Here is a 14,929-nt window from a genome sequence, read left to right as displayed (position 1 = left end):
GATGGGGCTGGCAGACAGAAAGAACAAATAGAAGGAGAAATCTGGGAGGAAAGAAGAAAGAATGAGAGAGGAAGCAGAAAGATCAGGGAACAAGAGAGGAAGGAGGAGGACTCCAGGGGCCAGCCACCCAGCCACCCAGCCACCCAGCCACCCAGCCACCCAGCCACCCAGCCACCCAGCCACCCAGTCACCCAGCCACCCAGCCACCCAGCCACCCAGCCACCCAGTCACCCAGCCACCCAGCCACCCAGCCGTCACCCAGCCACCCAGCCACCCAGTCACCCAGCCACCCAGCCACCCAACCACTCAGCCACCCAACCACCCAGCCAGACACAGACTAAGAAGGAAAGGTATACAGGAATAGAGAAAGGTAAAAGCCCCAAGGCCAAAGGTAATTTAAGAAAAGCTGACAAGAAACAAGCCGAGATAAGGTCAGGCATTTATAAGAATGAATAAGCCTCCGTGTGTGTTTATTTGGGAGCTGGGTGGTGGGCTCCCCAAAAGAGCAAAAACAACCAACAACAAGTTTCTTTGTGGAGCCTTTGGCTGTCATGGAACTCGCTCTGTAGACCAGGCTGGCCTTGAACTCACTAAGATCTGCCTGCTTCTGCCTCCTGAGTGATGAGATTAAAGGTGTGTGCCACTGCTGCAAGCCGCAGGAAAACATAATGGAATTCAGTTACTACCACAAAAGCTTCTACTTGGAAAAGTCAAGGACTTCTCCAAAGGTCAAGCCATGGCTTAAGAAGTCTTGGTGATAGTTTAGTTTTTATATGTATATTAGCTGGTTCCTAAAATGATTTTCTTGCATGCTTCCAAGAACTCCTAACTGTATTTATCTAAATGCCTATCAAGCATCCAAGGCCAAACAAAAAAACACCTGTCTCCTAGGTTAGGTGATAGCTTTATTTCTTGTGCAATTTAGGGTGAGACCCTCCTTTCTTATACAACCTTACTAATAGACCCCTAACTTCTTACCTAGCCACTTCTAGGAATGTAGACTGAGCACATGGACCCCCTTTTTGATGTACTAACTGGTCATTAGCACTCAGGTGACCTCCTCTTTTACCACCCCCATTTTGGGTTGTAAAAGAAAGCCTGGTGGTCACTGCCTGAGGAAAATTCTTACCTGCCTTTATGACCCCCATAAGAATTCAAACCTGGTGACCTTGCGAGGATTGCAATTGCTTGGGTTTATAACTGGATTGCAGAAAAACTTAGGGAGAACTGAGAGAATAAGGAGACAGAGAAGAATAAAGGGAATGGAAGAACTCGATGGGTAAGAACTTGAGAGGAGCAAACTGAGATGGGGAAGAACTAGATTGAAGGGCCAGAAGAGAGGACTAGAGGGACGAGATGGAAGATGAGGAAGAGCCAGATGGGGAAGAACAGGATGAGGAAGAACAAGATGAGAGAGAAGGAGATGGGAGAGGAGCTAAGACAGGAAAGAACTAGATGGATGAGAACATAGATGGGGCAGAACTAGATGAAAAAATTAAGATAGAACTTAGAGGGGACAGCAGATAAATGTAGAGAGAAATCAGGCAAGAAAGGAGCTAGGCACAAGAACAGAATAGAAGCTTGTAGAGAGAGAACTGACACAGAATAATAAAGTGTATGAACTAAGGAGTTTCGTGTACATAGATTCATTTCTTTTCATCAGATTGATTATCAGCTGGTTGTAGATTCTTCCTGGACCCTGGGAGGGGACTATTGAGGGGCTGGACCCCCATATGCCACCACTGCCTGGCTTACCTTTTCAAATTTTTAAGGAATTAATTTTTAAATGGGAAGGAGCAGCAAGATGGCCCACTGGGTAAATGTACTTGATGCCAAACTTGCCGACCTCAGTTCAATACCGAGGACCCACATTTTGTTTTGAGACAGGGTCTCATCTCACTGTGTAGTCCTGGTTGGTCTGGAACTTGCTGTGTAGACCAGGTTTGGCCTTGGATTCACAGAGATTCACTTGCCTCTACCTCCTGAGTGCTGGGGTTGAAAGTGTGTGTGCCATCATGCCCATCACAATTTTTTTAAGGAAACTTTTAAAAAGTCCGGTTTGGGTAAGTGGTGAAGTGGTCATAGGCGAAACAGGACTGTGTAAGACAAGTGAAGGAGGAAGAGGAAAACAGACAGCATGGCGCTGTGGAGACAGACTGGCCCTGCAGAGGAGGGGGCGCATCAGCCTAAACTTCGTGTGGTGGGGGAGCTACCACAAAACCTGAGCTTACATCCCTCATGCTCAGGAAGTCTTTTCAAGGAACTCTGTCAGCTCATTCACAGACCACAAGATTAACATTCTGAGGGACTGTGGATGCAGCTCAGGGACTGGTACTTGCCTGGGATGCATGAGGCCCTGAGACTGACCCCAACACTGTGAAGGGGGAAAGGCTGATTTGTTTTAAGTACATAAAAGTCAACATTTGTATTTTCTATAAAATATTTTTGTTTTGTAGATAAAGCTCTTCCTTTTCTTTCTTTTTCTGGAACAGGACCTCCTGTGGCCCAAGCTGGCTTTGCACTTGTTTTGTGACCAAGGATGACCTTCTTTGTCTGATGTCACATCACCTTAACTGCATTCGACACTAACTTGTTACTTCTAGGAGAAACACAGAAAATAATAATAATAAATAATAATACAGTACTTGCAAGATGAATTTTTCTTGGGGAGGATTTCCTTATGACAAACCTTTGTTTTTGAGAGTCTGTTGTGTTAAGCTGGGTGTGATGCCACTCAACAGTGATCCCAGCCTTTGGGAGGAGGAGGAAGAAGAAGGACTACGAAATTCAAGGTCATCCGCGGGTACAAAGCAAGACTGAGGCCAGCCTGGACTCGTGAGACCTGTCTCAAAGAACAAAGAGCCTGCTCTGTGCTCTAAGCGTTGATGACATAGAAATGACAGAAAAGGTCCGTGCTCACACAGAACCCAGACAGGGAAAACAGAAAATGAGCACACGAATGAACAGTTGATTTCAGACGGAAGTGTGAGAGAAGACAGCAAAGAACACCACCCTGGAACAAGAAGGCCCCAGCTGAAGGTAGGGGTGAGAGGGAACTGGACTGCACAGTCTGGCTGAGAAGGGGCTTCTCAGAGGAGGGAAAGTTTCATCTGAAGTGATCACAGTGAGCCAGCCACAAAAACCCACCCAAATAGGCAGCTGATGTCATCAACCCTCTCACTGTCCAATGAGACAGAATTATGTGTTGAGTGACGTGGCTGGATGTGCTGTGGGTGATTACTGAAAATAACGTTTTCAGTCTTTGGAACTGGGAAACCTGATTCTAAAAGCAATATCCGAGATGACTAAACAGTGGCTCCATCAGAAAACATACGGCACTGCGAAGGTGGGGGCCCTGAAAGAGAAGGAAAACAGGATGGGGGCCAGCAAGATGGCTCAAATCCATGCCTTACCCCTGCACAGTGAGTGCTAGTACTACAGGCATGTGTTAAGTGGTATGTGACCATTTGATACCAATACAAACAACTCAGTTCAGACAAAAAAAGCTTTCTAAATTCCTATATTTGTTGTTTGAATAAGAATGGCCCCCGGAGGCTCATATATTTGGTTACCAGGGAGTGGCACTATTTGAATGGATTAGAAGGATTAATAGGTGTGACCTTGTTGGAGGATGTGTGTCTCTGGGGGTGGGCCTTGAGGTTTCAAAAGCCCATGCCAAACCCAAAGTCTCTCTCTGCCTATGGATCAAAACATAGCTCTCGGCCACTGCTCCAGCACCTGCCTGCACGCAGCCATACTCCCCACCATGATGATAGAGAACCAAACCTCTGAAACTATAAGCAAGCCTCAGTTAAATACTTTCTCTTGTGAGAGTTGCCGTGGTCGTGGTGTTTCCTCATAGCACTAGAACAGTGTATAAGACAGAACTTGGTACCAGAAGTGGGGTATTGCTGTCCCAGGACTGACCATGCTGTTTGTTCTAGGAATAAGAGGACTTTGGGACTTTGCACTAGAAAAGCGCTTGAACACTTTAGGTGGGGCTTATTGGACCATCCTAGTGGGAGCAGGGAAGACAGTGGTGCTGAGAGAAATGCAGATTATGCTGGCCCAGCTCAAGAGGTTTCAGAGGGGAAGAATATTAGTAATTGGCTTTCTGCCCTTGTCCAAAAAAAATCTGCCTGAGGTTAAACTGGAATGTTTTGGATTAATGGCATTGGCAGAGGAGATTTCAAGACACCCTAGTATTGACCATGTCATGTGGTTACTAGTGGTTACTCTTATGCAGATCAATAATGAAAAGGAGCAAGCTGGACAAAGAAAAAAAGAAAATGCAGTTTGAGAAAAGGAGCACCAAGGAGTGTAATGGCACAAAGAGACAAAAAGTTTAAAGAAAAACCTGATGCTAAATGCAATAAAGGGAGTGGTGACCTCAGAGAAAGACCCCCACCCAGCTAAGCCTCCAACTTGTGAAAGGAATTAAAGAAGAGCTTAAGTAGTGAAAGAAACCATGGACAGCAAAATGCTGGTACAAAGGTAACTGAATGAGGGGTCCAGGTCCCAGCCCCAGCAAGCAGCAGTACTTACTTGGCAGCTTCAGCCATGTGGCTCTGGCTTTAGAGTCACGAATACAGGGAAGGGGTCATGGAATTCTCCTCTGTGACTAAGAAAAGCAGCTGAGGCCAGTTTATGTGTCGGGGTGTCCCTGCATGGAGGCCTAGTGAGGCCATTGCATGAAGTTATGACGGTGAAGCATGGATTGCCTTGGAGACCCCAAGATGTTGGGTTGCCAGGGTTACCCGGGAAGGCAAGCTGCTAACAGGGTATGAAACCAGCCGAAGAGAGAGAAGTGTGTTGCAGTCAACATAGCTGAAAGGCATTGGAGATCTGAAGAATGCTTGACATTTGACATGGAGTTGCAGAGTTTGGAGTTTGCCCAGTTGGTTTCGAGTCTTGCTTTGGTTCAGTATTTCCTCTTTTTGGTTCAGTATTTTGGAATGTGATGTATATTCTGTGCCACTGTATGTTGGAAGCATGTGCTTTGCTTTTTGCTTTTGCTTTTCTATGGGGTTACAGTTAAGAGATTGCCTTGAGTCTCAGAAGAGACTTTGGACTTTGAAACAGTCTTAAGACTGAAACACTAGGGGACTCTTGAAGTTGGACTGAATGCATTTTCACATTATAATATAGCTACAAGCCTATGGTGGATAGGAAGTGGAATGTGGTGCTTCCTGGCATGATAATGCACTAAGCTCTGAAACTGTAAGCAAGCCCCCAGGTACATATTTTGTCTTATAACAGTTGCCATGGACATGGTGTCTCTTCACAGCAATAGAATAGTGATTAAGACAATACTGGTATGAATAAGCATAATATTCAAGTCTGAAATGGGATAACAGAGTCAGCTTGAGAACTTGTTTTCACTACTGATACTTCTCTGGCTGAGATGGTTCAAACCCACACTCATCTTTTCTAATATCAGCACTGAGGACAGACAAGGGGCTTTACAGACAGACAAGGGTCAGTCCACGGCAGGTTTCATGTGGACAGGGGAAAATACAGTGTATCCATACAGGAAATTAGTATCATCTGGGAGGTCACAGAACCACCTGTTTGTGACACAAAGACAGCTAGAGTTAATCTAGGGGCAGAAGGTTTGGACTGGACCTGGATACAAAGAAAAGGGTCAGTGACTCCAGTCAGAACCAGAAAGTATAGGCAGGGCAAGGGACAGAGGCATGCTTCCAGATGGACCCGTTTTATTTCCAAACAAGATTCCAAACATAAATAAACTTTCCCAGTTCCATAATGGATTTTCAGTCCATAAAATGTATTTGTTCCTAAAACTTTTCATAAAATCTGCCTTCCCCTTTGCAGAGGGAAATTGGCAAAAAGTCAAAAGTTAAAAGGTCTTGCACAAAACATTCCATTCACCATCATTGTGCAAGTCTTCCAGTGCTCACAAATGAACATGAAAACACCAAGATAAATCGTACTTCATTACACTCTGCAGCACCTCGAGATTTCCTTCATTTGTTAATGTTCTGATTTCAAAGATCTTAGTATTCCAAAGTGTAACCTTTTCATAAAACAGGAGAACAAAACCAAGCTATCTTATACTGAAAAGAGATCAGCTTGTGGAGCACAACATACTTGTAAGAATAAAACCCCAGGTAGTCCATCAGATACAGTGGGTGGTCCCTTTGTCCTTCATTCCCTTTTCATCTTTGAGAGCTCTTCAGACATCTGCCAACACTTATTGTGTGATTTCTGCAGGATTTGGCTCATAGTTTGGGTAGGAAATGCCATTTTAAGAAACTCTGTGAACATATCACATTTTCCTCTTTCTTACAGGTAAAGTCAAAATATATTTCACACTTTTAAATGATGTAGAAGAAAACAGTAATAGCTCAGGGGTAAAGCACTTGCCAAGCATGTAAGGCCCTGGGTTCCGTGCCCAGCACCTTGAGAAGATGGCTATCACTCAAATAATAACTAAAATCTCAGGTTTCAAAAACACCCTGTGATTTCCCCCCATAACCTCAGTTAAAGATGGGCATCAATTTATATCCTAAATACAAACCATAGTAACCCTGTGGAGGCATTAATGCTATGTAGCCAATTTTTAAAAATCTGTTTTGTAAGTAAAATCAGTGTTTAGAGATGAGTATGTTGGCATATTCAGAATATGACCTATCAAAAATTACCGTAGAAAAGACTGATGTTAGAAGTGATCTCAAAGATCAGGCAACTCTGCTCTCAGATTTTAGACAAAAGAAACCAGTGACAGTAACTTGAGCAAATTCAGCAAGGTCGTCTATACGACCTTTTCATACACACACAGAACACACAAATGCACACACACTGTTACATTTGTTTTACTATAAAGATGCCAGTAGCTTTGACGATAATTGAGAAGTCAGTGTGGAAGTTTCCATTTGTGATCTCGTTGCTGGAAACAGGAAACATCCATTCCTCATGGAGTGGAAAGGCTCTCTTTTCATGATGCACTGGATCATGACTTGGTTGGGTGTTCTCTGTACAGTCCCTAACTGTAACATGGATTGCGAGCAGAAGCTGGGTTGACAGGAAGCAGGGTGTTCAACTTAGATCTAACCTGGGATCCCTTACTCTGCCCAAGATGTGCACACTGGCAGTGAAGACTGTTTCGAAGGCAAGGCTGGGCAGTTGGAACTCCTAGACCTAACTGCAGAAACTCAGGAGGGGGCAGTGCGGCGTCTGCCCTTCACCTGAAGGGACTCCCAAGAGGGTTCCCTTGACCATCATGGGCAGAGAGAAGCATGTGTGTCTGTCTTATCTAAGCAATTAAATCACAAGTTGGGTATCCCTCATCTGAAAAGCTTGGGGCTAGAGTGTTTCCAGAGTTTTAATTTTTTTAGACTGTGGGATATTTGCATATATATAAAACAAAATATCTTGAGAATGGGACCCAAATCTCACTGAGACATTCATTTGTGCTTTTTATACACCTTATCTGCATAGCCTGAGGGTAACTTCACACAATAGGTTTAATCATTTTTATACACAAAATAAACTTCCATGGTCTGGAATTTTCCATTTGTGCCATCAGACCAGACTCAAAATTCTGGATTTTGGGATAGTTCAGATTTTGGATTAGGATGGTCAGCCAGCATTACTTGGATGTCTATACTAGGTAAAAAGTTTCTAATTATTTTAATTTACATATACACATAAATATCGAAGTATTTGATCCTTACTACTATTACTGTCTAGCTCCTCACAAAATTACATGTGGATATAACTCTATGGTAGTTTTCTTTTAAAAAATACCTTTTATCTTAAATTTTTTATAATAGATGTCTTTCAGAAAAATCCTGTTTAGCTATATATATTAACATTAAATAACTTAAAAAATAAACAATACACTATACCAAAATTGTCTAATTTTTAGCTAAAAGTGAAAAATTGAGTTTTCAAGAATGGACTAGCCCTTCTTCCAAAAATGGACTAGACCTTCTAAAGATACTTCTCATAATTTTAAGGTATTATTAAGCATAATTTATTTCCTCACTATCCCAAATATATACACACCAGTCTTAGTAATTTATGCCAGGAGTATTCCTAAGTAACAATAGGCTGTTTCATTTTTCTATCTTTACTTATTTCATAGTATGAAACTTACTCTACATTTAAATAAGTTTGTTTACAAAAGATGTTCCCAGGGAAATATTAGAACATGCAGCCTCTCATTTTCTTAGAATAGGAGTAGAAAGTAACTTTCAAGTCTTCTTTTAGCCCACCCTTATTTACAGCATCTTGCTCATAAAATCAACACTCTTAGGGAAGAAAAGCTTTTGAGAAGAAGTCTGTTTTGCTAGAAATCCTGTCAAAATTCCCACAGTAAACACAACCACTGTTGGAGGCAGAGGACATGCAGTCCCCGGTGCTGGCCTCAGAGTGTCCCCTAGACCCTGCTCTGCATGCCAAGTCAAGTGAGGGAACTGAAGAAAAGCCCACGTTTTTCAGTTCCTCAGAAGTTACTACCTCACCCACTGCTGGAAAGACTTCTTGTGGAAAGAATACAATAGAGGCCGGACCTAGGGCTACTTCTAGCTCCTCAAATTGTGACCATTCATACCACGTGGGCTACAAGAAAGAACAGAGGAAATGGCCCACTGGGGGCACCAAGTTCAGATGTTTTTAAACTAGTCAGTTAGAATCACTTTCAAAATGTAGATTATCAGGTCTGCAGGGTACAGATTCCAATATTCATGAGAAACAGGAGAAAGGCTCGGATGATTGAAAAGAGCGGGTCTTTCCAAAGCAAACGGAGGCGGTCAAGAGCTTCGTGCACGTGTGGAGTCCACTCTGTCACAGGTTCTCATCCAGCCATTTGATGTAACTATTCCTAGTCCGGATTCCCACGGAGAAGTTGGTCGGCCAGCTTGTGAAAATCATACACCCATGAAAGCCATCCTCAAAGTGGTCCAAGGTCACATTCACGCCCGCACTCTCCAAGCGCTTGGCATACATGATGCCGTCATCCCGCAGGACGTCATGCTCGCAGGTGAGGATGTAGGTCTTGGGGAGCGCCTGAAGCACTTCCTGCTCTGCGATGAGCGGGGAAGAAGCAGCATCCAGCAGTTGAGGGATCTCCTGGACGATCCTGGCGTCACCTGTGGTCTGCATGACAGGCTTGTAGCTCTTTTTGATGGATGAGGGTAACAGGGACGTCCAGTTGAGACGGGCCCTGAGGGCTGCGGCCCCTTCCACATCCAGCGAAGTGTGATTGTTCACAATCATCCCCTGCACAAAGTCATAGTTGCCTTTGAAGTAGTCCAGCCAGTACTTCACCATGACATGGCGCGGCAGGATTGGAGTGTTCATGTTCTGCTGGTAAGAGGGTGTGTTGAAATCCAAAGCCTGGAGGACTGGGTAGATTAAAGCCTGCAGTTTGAGCTTATTTTTTAGGTTGGCCACATATGTAAACTAGAATAGAAAAAAAAAATTTCATTTGCATAGATCCTTTTATAGAAAGCAGTTTATAGAGTGTTTTAAATAAATGAGTGGGTTCTTTTAGAATTAAATAAAGCATTCCACATCACCATGCCCTGCCAAACCGCTGGACAATCCCTAAGGAAGGTATACTGCTTGTGACTCATAGTTCAGAATGAATTCCCTGTTACGTGGCCCCTGAGGCCTCTAACCCCCCTACTTGTGTCTGTCTATCTTCTGGTACCTCTATGCCTTGGTGCGTATATGTATGAGTGAACTGTGAGCCTTACTTAACTTCTTACTCCCTACAAGATGACAAGTGGATTAGGGGAAGAAACACAAGTCCTCCTCTTTCAGAGAAGGACAGACAGTGACGCAGGGACAGCAGGACTCCAGGACTCCAGGTGCTCGGTGACGAGCTGCCGGTCTCCATGCTGGAACAGTGAGTTCATACAGGCAAGCACGGAGCACATGCCCGAGTGAGCGAGCTTGAAGTGGAAGGGATGCATCCGACTTCCCATCCCAGCAACCTCAGCTCGCCTGCGACTCTCCACATGAGAACTGTGTGCACCTGGTCGGTAAGATGCACGTGAGAACTGTGTGCACGTGGTCGGTAAGATGCACGTGAGAACTGTGTGCACGTGGTCGGTAAGATGCACGTGAGAACTGTGTGCACGTGGTCGGGAGTGGTGGTACAGGCCTGTAATCTCAACACTTGGGAGGTAGAGGCAGAAAGACATCCTAAATTACATAGAAAATTTGAGACTAACCAGTATAACTAAAATCATACTCTATCTCAAAAAAGAAAAAAAAACCAAACAATAATAATAATACATAAAACTTTGGAAAACATTAGCATTTTAATTTCTCTTAAAACTCTAAGAAAATAACCATAGGAACTGAAATTTAAGCCAAAATATCCATTTTGCAAGTCACACAGTAGCAGGTAGGTAGGGCTATTTCATGTCCACGCATCTTCACGAGCCCAATCAGAGACACTCCTCAGTGCCCACTTCCAAAAGCCTTGTGAGAAATCTCCCAGGGCAGTCACATGAGGGCGCTAGCCACATGGTGAGCAGCGAGAGTCAACAGGCACACTCACCCCTCCCTCACCCTGCGGTGGGTCACCAGCAGCGCCCCGAGGCAGGGCTGTTACCTGCTGTCCAAGGGAAGCCGCCAACAGGCACGCTCACCCCTCCCTCGCCCTGCGGTGGGTCACCAGCGCCCCGAGGCAGGGCTGTTACCTGCTGTCCAAGCGCGGCCGCCAAGTTCCCGCCAGCACCCCGAGGCAGGGCTGTTACCTGCTGTCCAAGGGCGGCCGCCAAGTTCCCGCCAGCGCTGTCTCCAGAGACACCGACTCTCCCAGGGTCCACCTTGTACTTGTCTAAGACTTCTGGCTGCAGGAAGTATCTTGTGGCACGGATGACGTCGTAAATTTGCTCAGGAAAGTAGACCTGTGGAACGAGCCTGTATCTGAGAAGACAAAAGCAGTGTGCATTTTGGGATGTAGCCACGCTTTGAAGGTCACTCAACATTTACAGAGAAAAATGGAATTTTCAAAATCCAGAAATAGACAAGAAAGCAAAATAAATATAAAATAAAAAAAATCATTTATTTTCTCATAAAGCAGGTGGAGTTAGCAGCCTGGTACTAACAAGAGTCCTTAAAATATGCTCAAGCTGGCCGCTCCTGGTTAGATTCAGCTGTTAACTTGGCACAGCCGAGTTATCTGAGGGAGTCTCAATTGGGGATTGCCTCCATCAGATTGGCCTGTGAGCGCCTCCACATCTGTGGGGATTTTCATGCTTGTTGACGTATGTGAGAAGGTCCAGCACACTGTGGGTGTTGCCACCCTGGGCAGTTGTTAGGAGAGCAAGCTGAGCACTATCCAGAGAGAGCAAGACCCTAAGCAGCATGGTCTGTGGCTTCTGCTTCATTTCCTCCCCAGGTCTCCACCCTGACTGGAACCAGGATGTGTGAGCCAGATAACCTGCCCCCATGTTGTTTTTAGTCATGTTTTATCACAGCAGCAGCATACACTAGGGCGCCTGCCATGGTGGGTAGACACCTGGAATCCAGGGAGGCTGATGCAGGAGGATTGGGAGTTTGATGGGGGGGGGGGGGGGGGGCGGGGCGCGGGTGTGTGTGTGTGTGTGTGTGTGTGTGTGTGTGTGTGTGTGTGTGTGTGTGTGGTGTGGTGTCTCTGTGACCACAAAGGTCAGCAGAGTGTCGAACTGTGTGAGGCAAGAAGGAAGTCTCATTCAACACGACTCAGTAGCTGTTGCTGGTTCAAACTCCAAGAGCAGCTTATTTTAGGCATATTTAAGTACAGCACAATTTGGAAAAAAGCTTCCTGGTGATAATTAACTCAATACCATGTGCACAATAAAGCTTAAGGGATGACTGTATTGAAACTGTGTAACTACTTAAAGCACATGTGACCTCTTCCATGAAGATGGGGTCTATAGATTGACTTCGGGCAACACGTTAAGGGCCTGGAAGAGGACGTGGTGTGGTCTCAGTCATACAGATTGAACAAAGCTCACCAGGCTAGGAACTACATTCATTCTCAGCCTTTTGGGAGGAAATCAGGTTATGTATCTCCTTTGAAGAGACAGCCCTGTGTGTCTAACATTCCCGGTTCTCCTAGTACCTGTCTGTAAACACAAGGACCTCTGTGGCCCCTACAGGTTGAGGCCAGCCTGAGTTACACAGCAAGACCCTGTCTCAAAAACAAGCAAAACAAAACAAAAACAGCTTTGGACATCAAACTTACCACCTGTTGTAATGTCGGTTGCTCCTCATTAAGACAGGGTGCCTCCATAATGAATTTGGGGGGTATTTATGGAGGTCTACATACCACTCATGGCAGCTCCAGGTTAAACACTAACTAAACAGCATTAACCAATCACTAGCCTAACATTTACCACAACTCTTTTGATAAACACAATAAATAAATACGTCTGTCTTTACTGAAGAGGTCTATGCCAGCCTGCCATTAAACCCAAGGAACGCATGTACTTGCTGGAACACTGGTAAAATGTCATTTTTAACCGGAAAAGGAAAGCTTTGTTAGCACAGAGCATCATCCGGACCCTCTGGGACATTTCTGGTGCTCCTCCAAGGGCACACTTTGCAAGGGCAGAGCTGTTCTTCGTCTTATTCTGTAAAACGTGTCAGGACCCTGATCTTGACAAGGGCCACGCGCAACATCGATACCGTGTGTATCTACAGTTCAGTCTTCACACCTGTCAGTCTCCAGCCCCTCCTGTGCTGATTCTCCTTATCCTCTGAGCCTTAACTGGGACGTTTGACTGTAATTCCACTTGCTTCCGGGGCCACTCAAGCAGTGCCTTGGGCTGGGCACATTGTGATCTCAACCACTGAGGAGGCTGAAGCAGAATCCCACGGAGAGTTCAAGTCCAGCCTGGGAGACTCGGGGAGACCTTGTCATGAAATAAAAATAGAAACAAGGCCTGGGAATACAGTCCTACTAACATGCACTGCTCCTCCACGGACATGAGTGGGGTTACACCACTTATTCCACTAGGTGGCGACATCTCTCAAGGTTGTATTTATCCCTGCTCTTCCATGTAATTTCTGATTTGAAAAACAAAAACCAAAAAACAAAAAAGAGATGCACTTCGGGAGTCAAGACATGAAAATAATGTGGTGGGTTTTTATTCCATTCCATAGCCATCTTAGTTAGTTAGGGTTTCTATCTGTTGCAGTGACAAAACACCATGATCAACAAGCAAGTTGGGGAGGAAAGTGTTTACTCAATCAGGGCAGGACCCTGGAGGCAGGAGCTGATGCAGAGGCCATGGAGGGGAGCTGCTTACTGGCTTGCTCCACATGGCTTGTTCAGTCTGCTTTTTTATAGAACCCAGGACCACCAGCCCAGGGATGGCACCCCTCAATGGGCTGGGTCCTCCCCCATCGATCACTAATTAAGAAAATGCCTTCCAGTTGCGTCTTAAGGAGGCATTTCTCAACTAAGGTTCCCTCCTTTCAGATGACTGTACTTTGTCGGGCTGACATAAGACCAGTCTGCACGGTCACTGTATCATGATAAACAGTATTGCTAGTTGCACAGGAGGTCAGCACACACCAGATATACACATGCATTAGCTGAGTTTCCAGCACTGTTTTATAAGAGTCTCAGAGTCTTTGGATGGCAAGAAATACAATCTGGGAAAACTGGTGCCTATTGATTAATCCTGTCAGTTAATAACTTGCTGAGCTAACATGGCAAGCAATCCTGAAAACAAGCAGATCATCAAGCTAACATCTATGGCACCATTGAAGATCCATAGTCTAGTACAGCCCGGTGGTACTGGCCTGTGATCCTACTACCAGAGGCCAGGGGAGGAAGACTGAAAGATCAAGAATGGGCTATAAAGTGACCAAGACCAGACTGGGCAACTTATTAAAACCCCCTTTCAGTGGAAGAGCAGTCACCTAGCATGTGTGGGACTAAATCACCAGTCCCCTGTCCCCACACAAGTCCATACTCTAGCCTCTCATTTGATCTCTGTGAATCTTTTTCTTAAAGACAAGGGCTCACTGTGTAGCTCTGGGTGGCCTGGAACTCACAGAGATCACTGCCTATCTATCTCTGCCCCCCAAGCACTGGGATCAAGTGTGGACCATCATGCCTGGGCATCGTTGCTCAAGCTGAAAGCATCCATTAGTTTTACCCAGTAAGAAAAGATACTACTTTTATAGACCAGAGAAAGAATATACTGAAAGCAGTGTTACTTTGGTCAGTTCCAAGTAGCTAAAATTTACCTGAGAAATTAAACAAAGTTGAGAATGCATTTATAGACATGGAAAACTTACAGAACCAGGAGGAAACTCATGGGTAGTTTATCTAAAGAAAGGAGACAGCCTGGCCTAGTGGCAGACTAATAACACCACCTACTTGGGACTGGAGTGAGTCCCAAGAGTGAGTTCAAAGCCAACTTGGGTAATTGCGGAAGATCCTATCTCAAGATATAAAATAGAATAAAAGCCTGGCTATACAGCTCAGTGGTATATGTGGGAGACCCAAGAGAGGTAGGGAAGGATGGAGGGAGAGAAGTGCCTGCTGCCTGCAGCTCAAGCTCCCAATTATGTCCCTGGAAAGTACCAGAAAAGTAGTTTTACATTATAGATAAAAGGCCCGGAATTAACACAGTCAATACACACACCATTACACTGAAATTAACCAGACCAGAAGTCCAGACATCTAGCCTTTCTGAATTCACATTTAATTTACACTTTCAGTATTAAGTATACTTTTATGCACTTACCTACCACCAAAATGAAAAAAAAAAGTCCATGACAGTTACAACTAGGAAAATAATTAGCCTTTATACCCTCTTTATGACTCCTGTCCATCACCCGCACTCGGTGCTTCTTCACCTCTTATATTTATCCTTTCTTACTCTCTTTTCTACATATTTTACTCTCCCCGCACTCTACATTTGGTTACACATTTACATATGTTATT

The 14,929-nt window shown here is 44.8% G+C and overlaps 1 protein-coding gene across 1 annotated transcript in view; it reads right to left on the bottom strand.

Annotated features, from left to right (window-relative positions):
• Positions 1-5,695: 5,695 nt before the first annotated feature.
• Positions 5,696-14,929, bottom strand: part of Nceh1 (neutral cholesterol ester hydrolase 1) — a 69,357-nt gene continuing 60,123 nt past the window's right edge. The window contains exons 4-5 of the mRNA XM_052730206.1: positions 10,737-10,908; positions 5,696-9,429 (exon numbers count right to left, since the gene is read on the bottom strand). Coding sequence (XP_052586166.1) covers positions 8,812-9,429; positions 10,737-10,908 — 790 coding nt within the window. The 3' untranslated portion in view covers positions 5,696-8,811. The remainder of the gene's footprint in view (positions 9,430-10,736; positions 10,909-14,929) is intronic.

This window comes from Peromyscus californicus, unplaced genomic scaffold (genome assembly GCF_007827085.1).
Source record: "Peromyscus californicus insignis strain IS unplaced genomic scaffold, ASM782708v3 Scaffold_9__1_contigs__length_137607984, whole genome shotgun sequence".
NCBI classification, from domain to species: domain Eukaryota; kingdom Metazoa; phylum Chordata; class Mammalia; order Rodentia; family Cricetidae; genus Peromyscus; species Peromyscus californicus.
The sequence above is the reverse complement of the archived record's forward strand: the minus strand, read 5'-3'. Positions and strand labels throughout refer to the sequence as shown.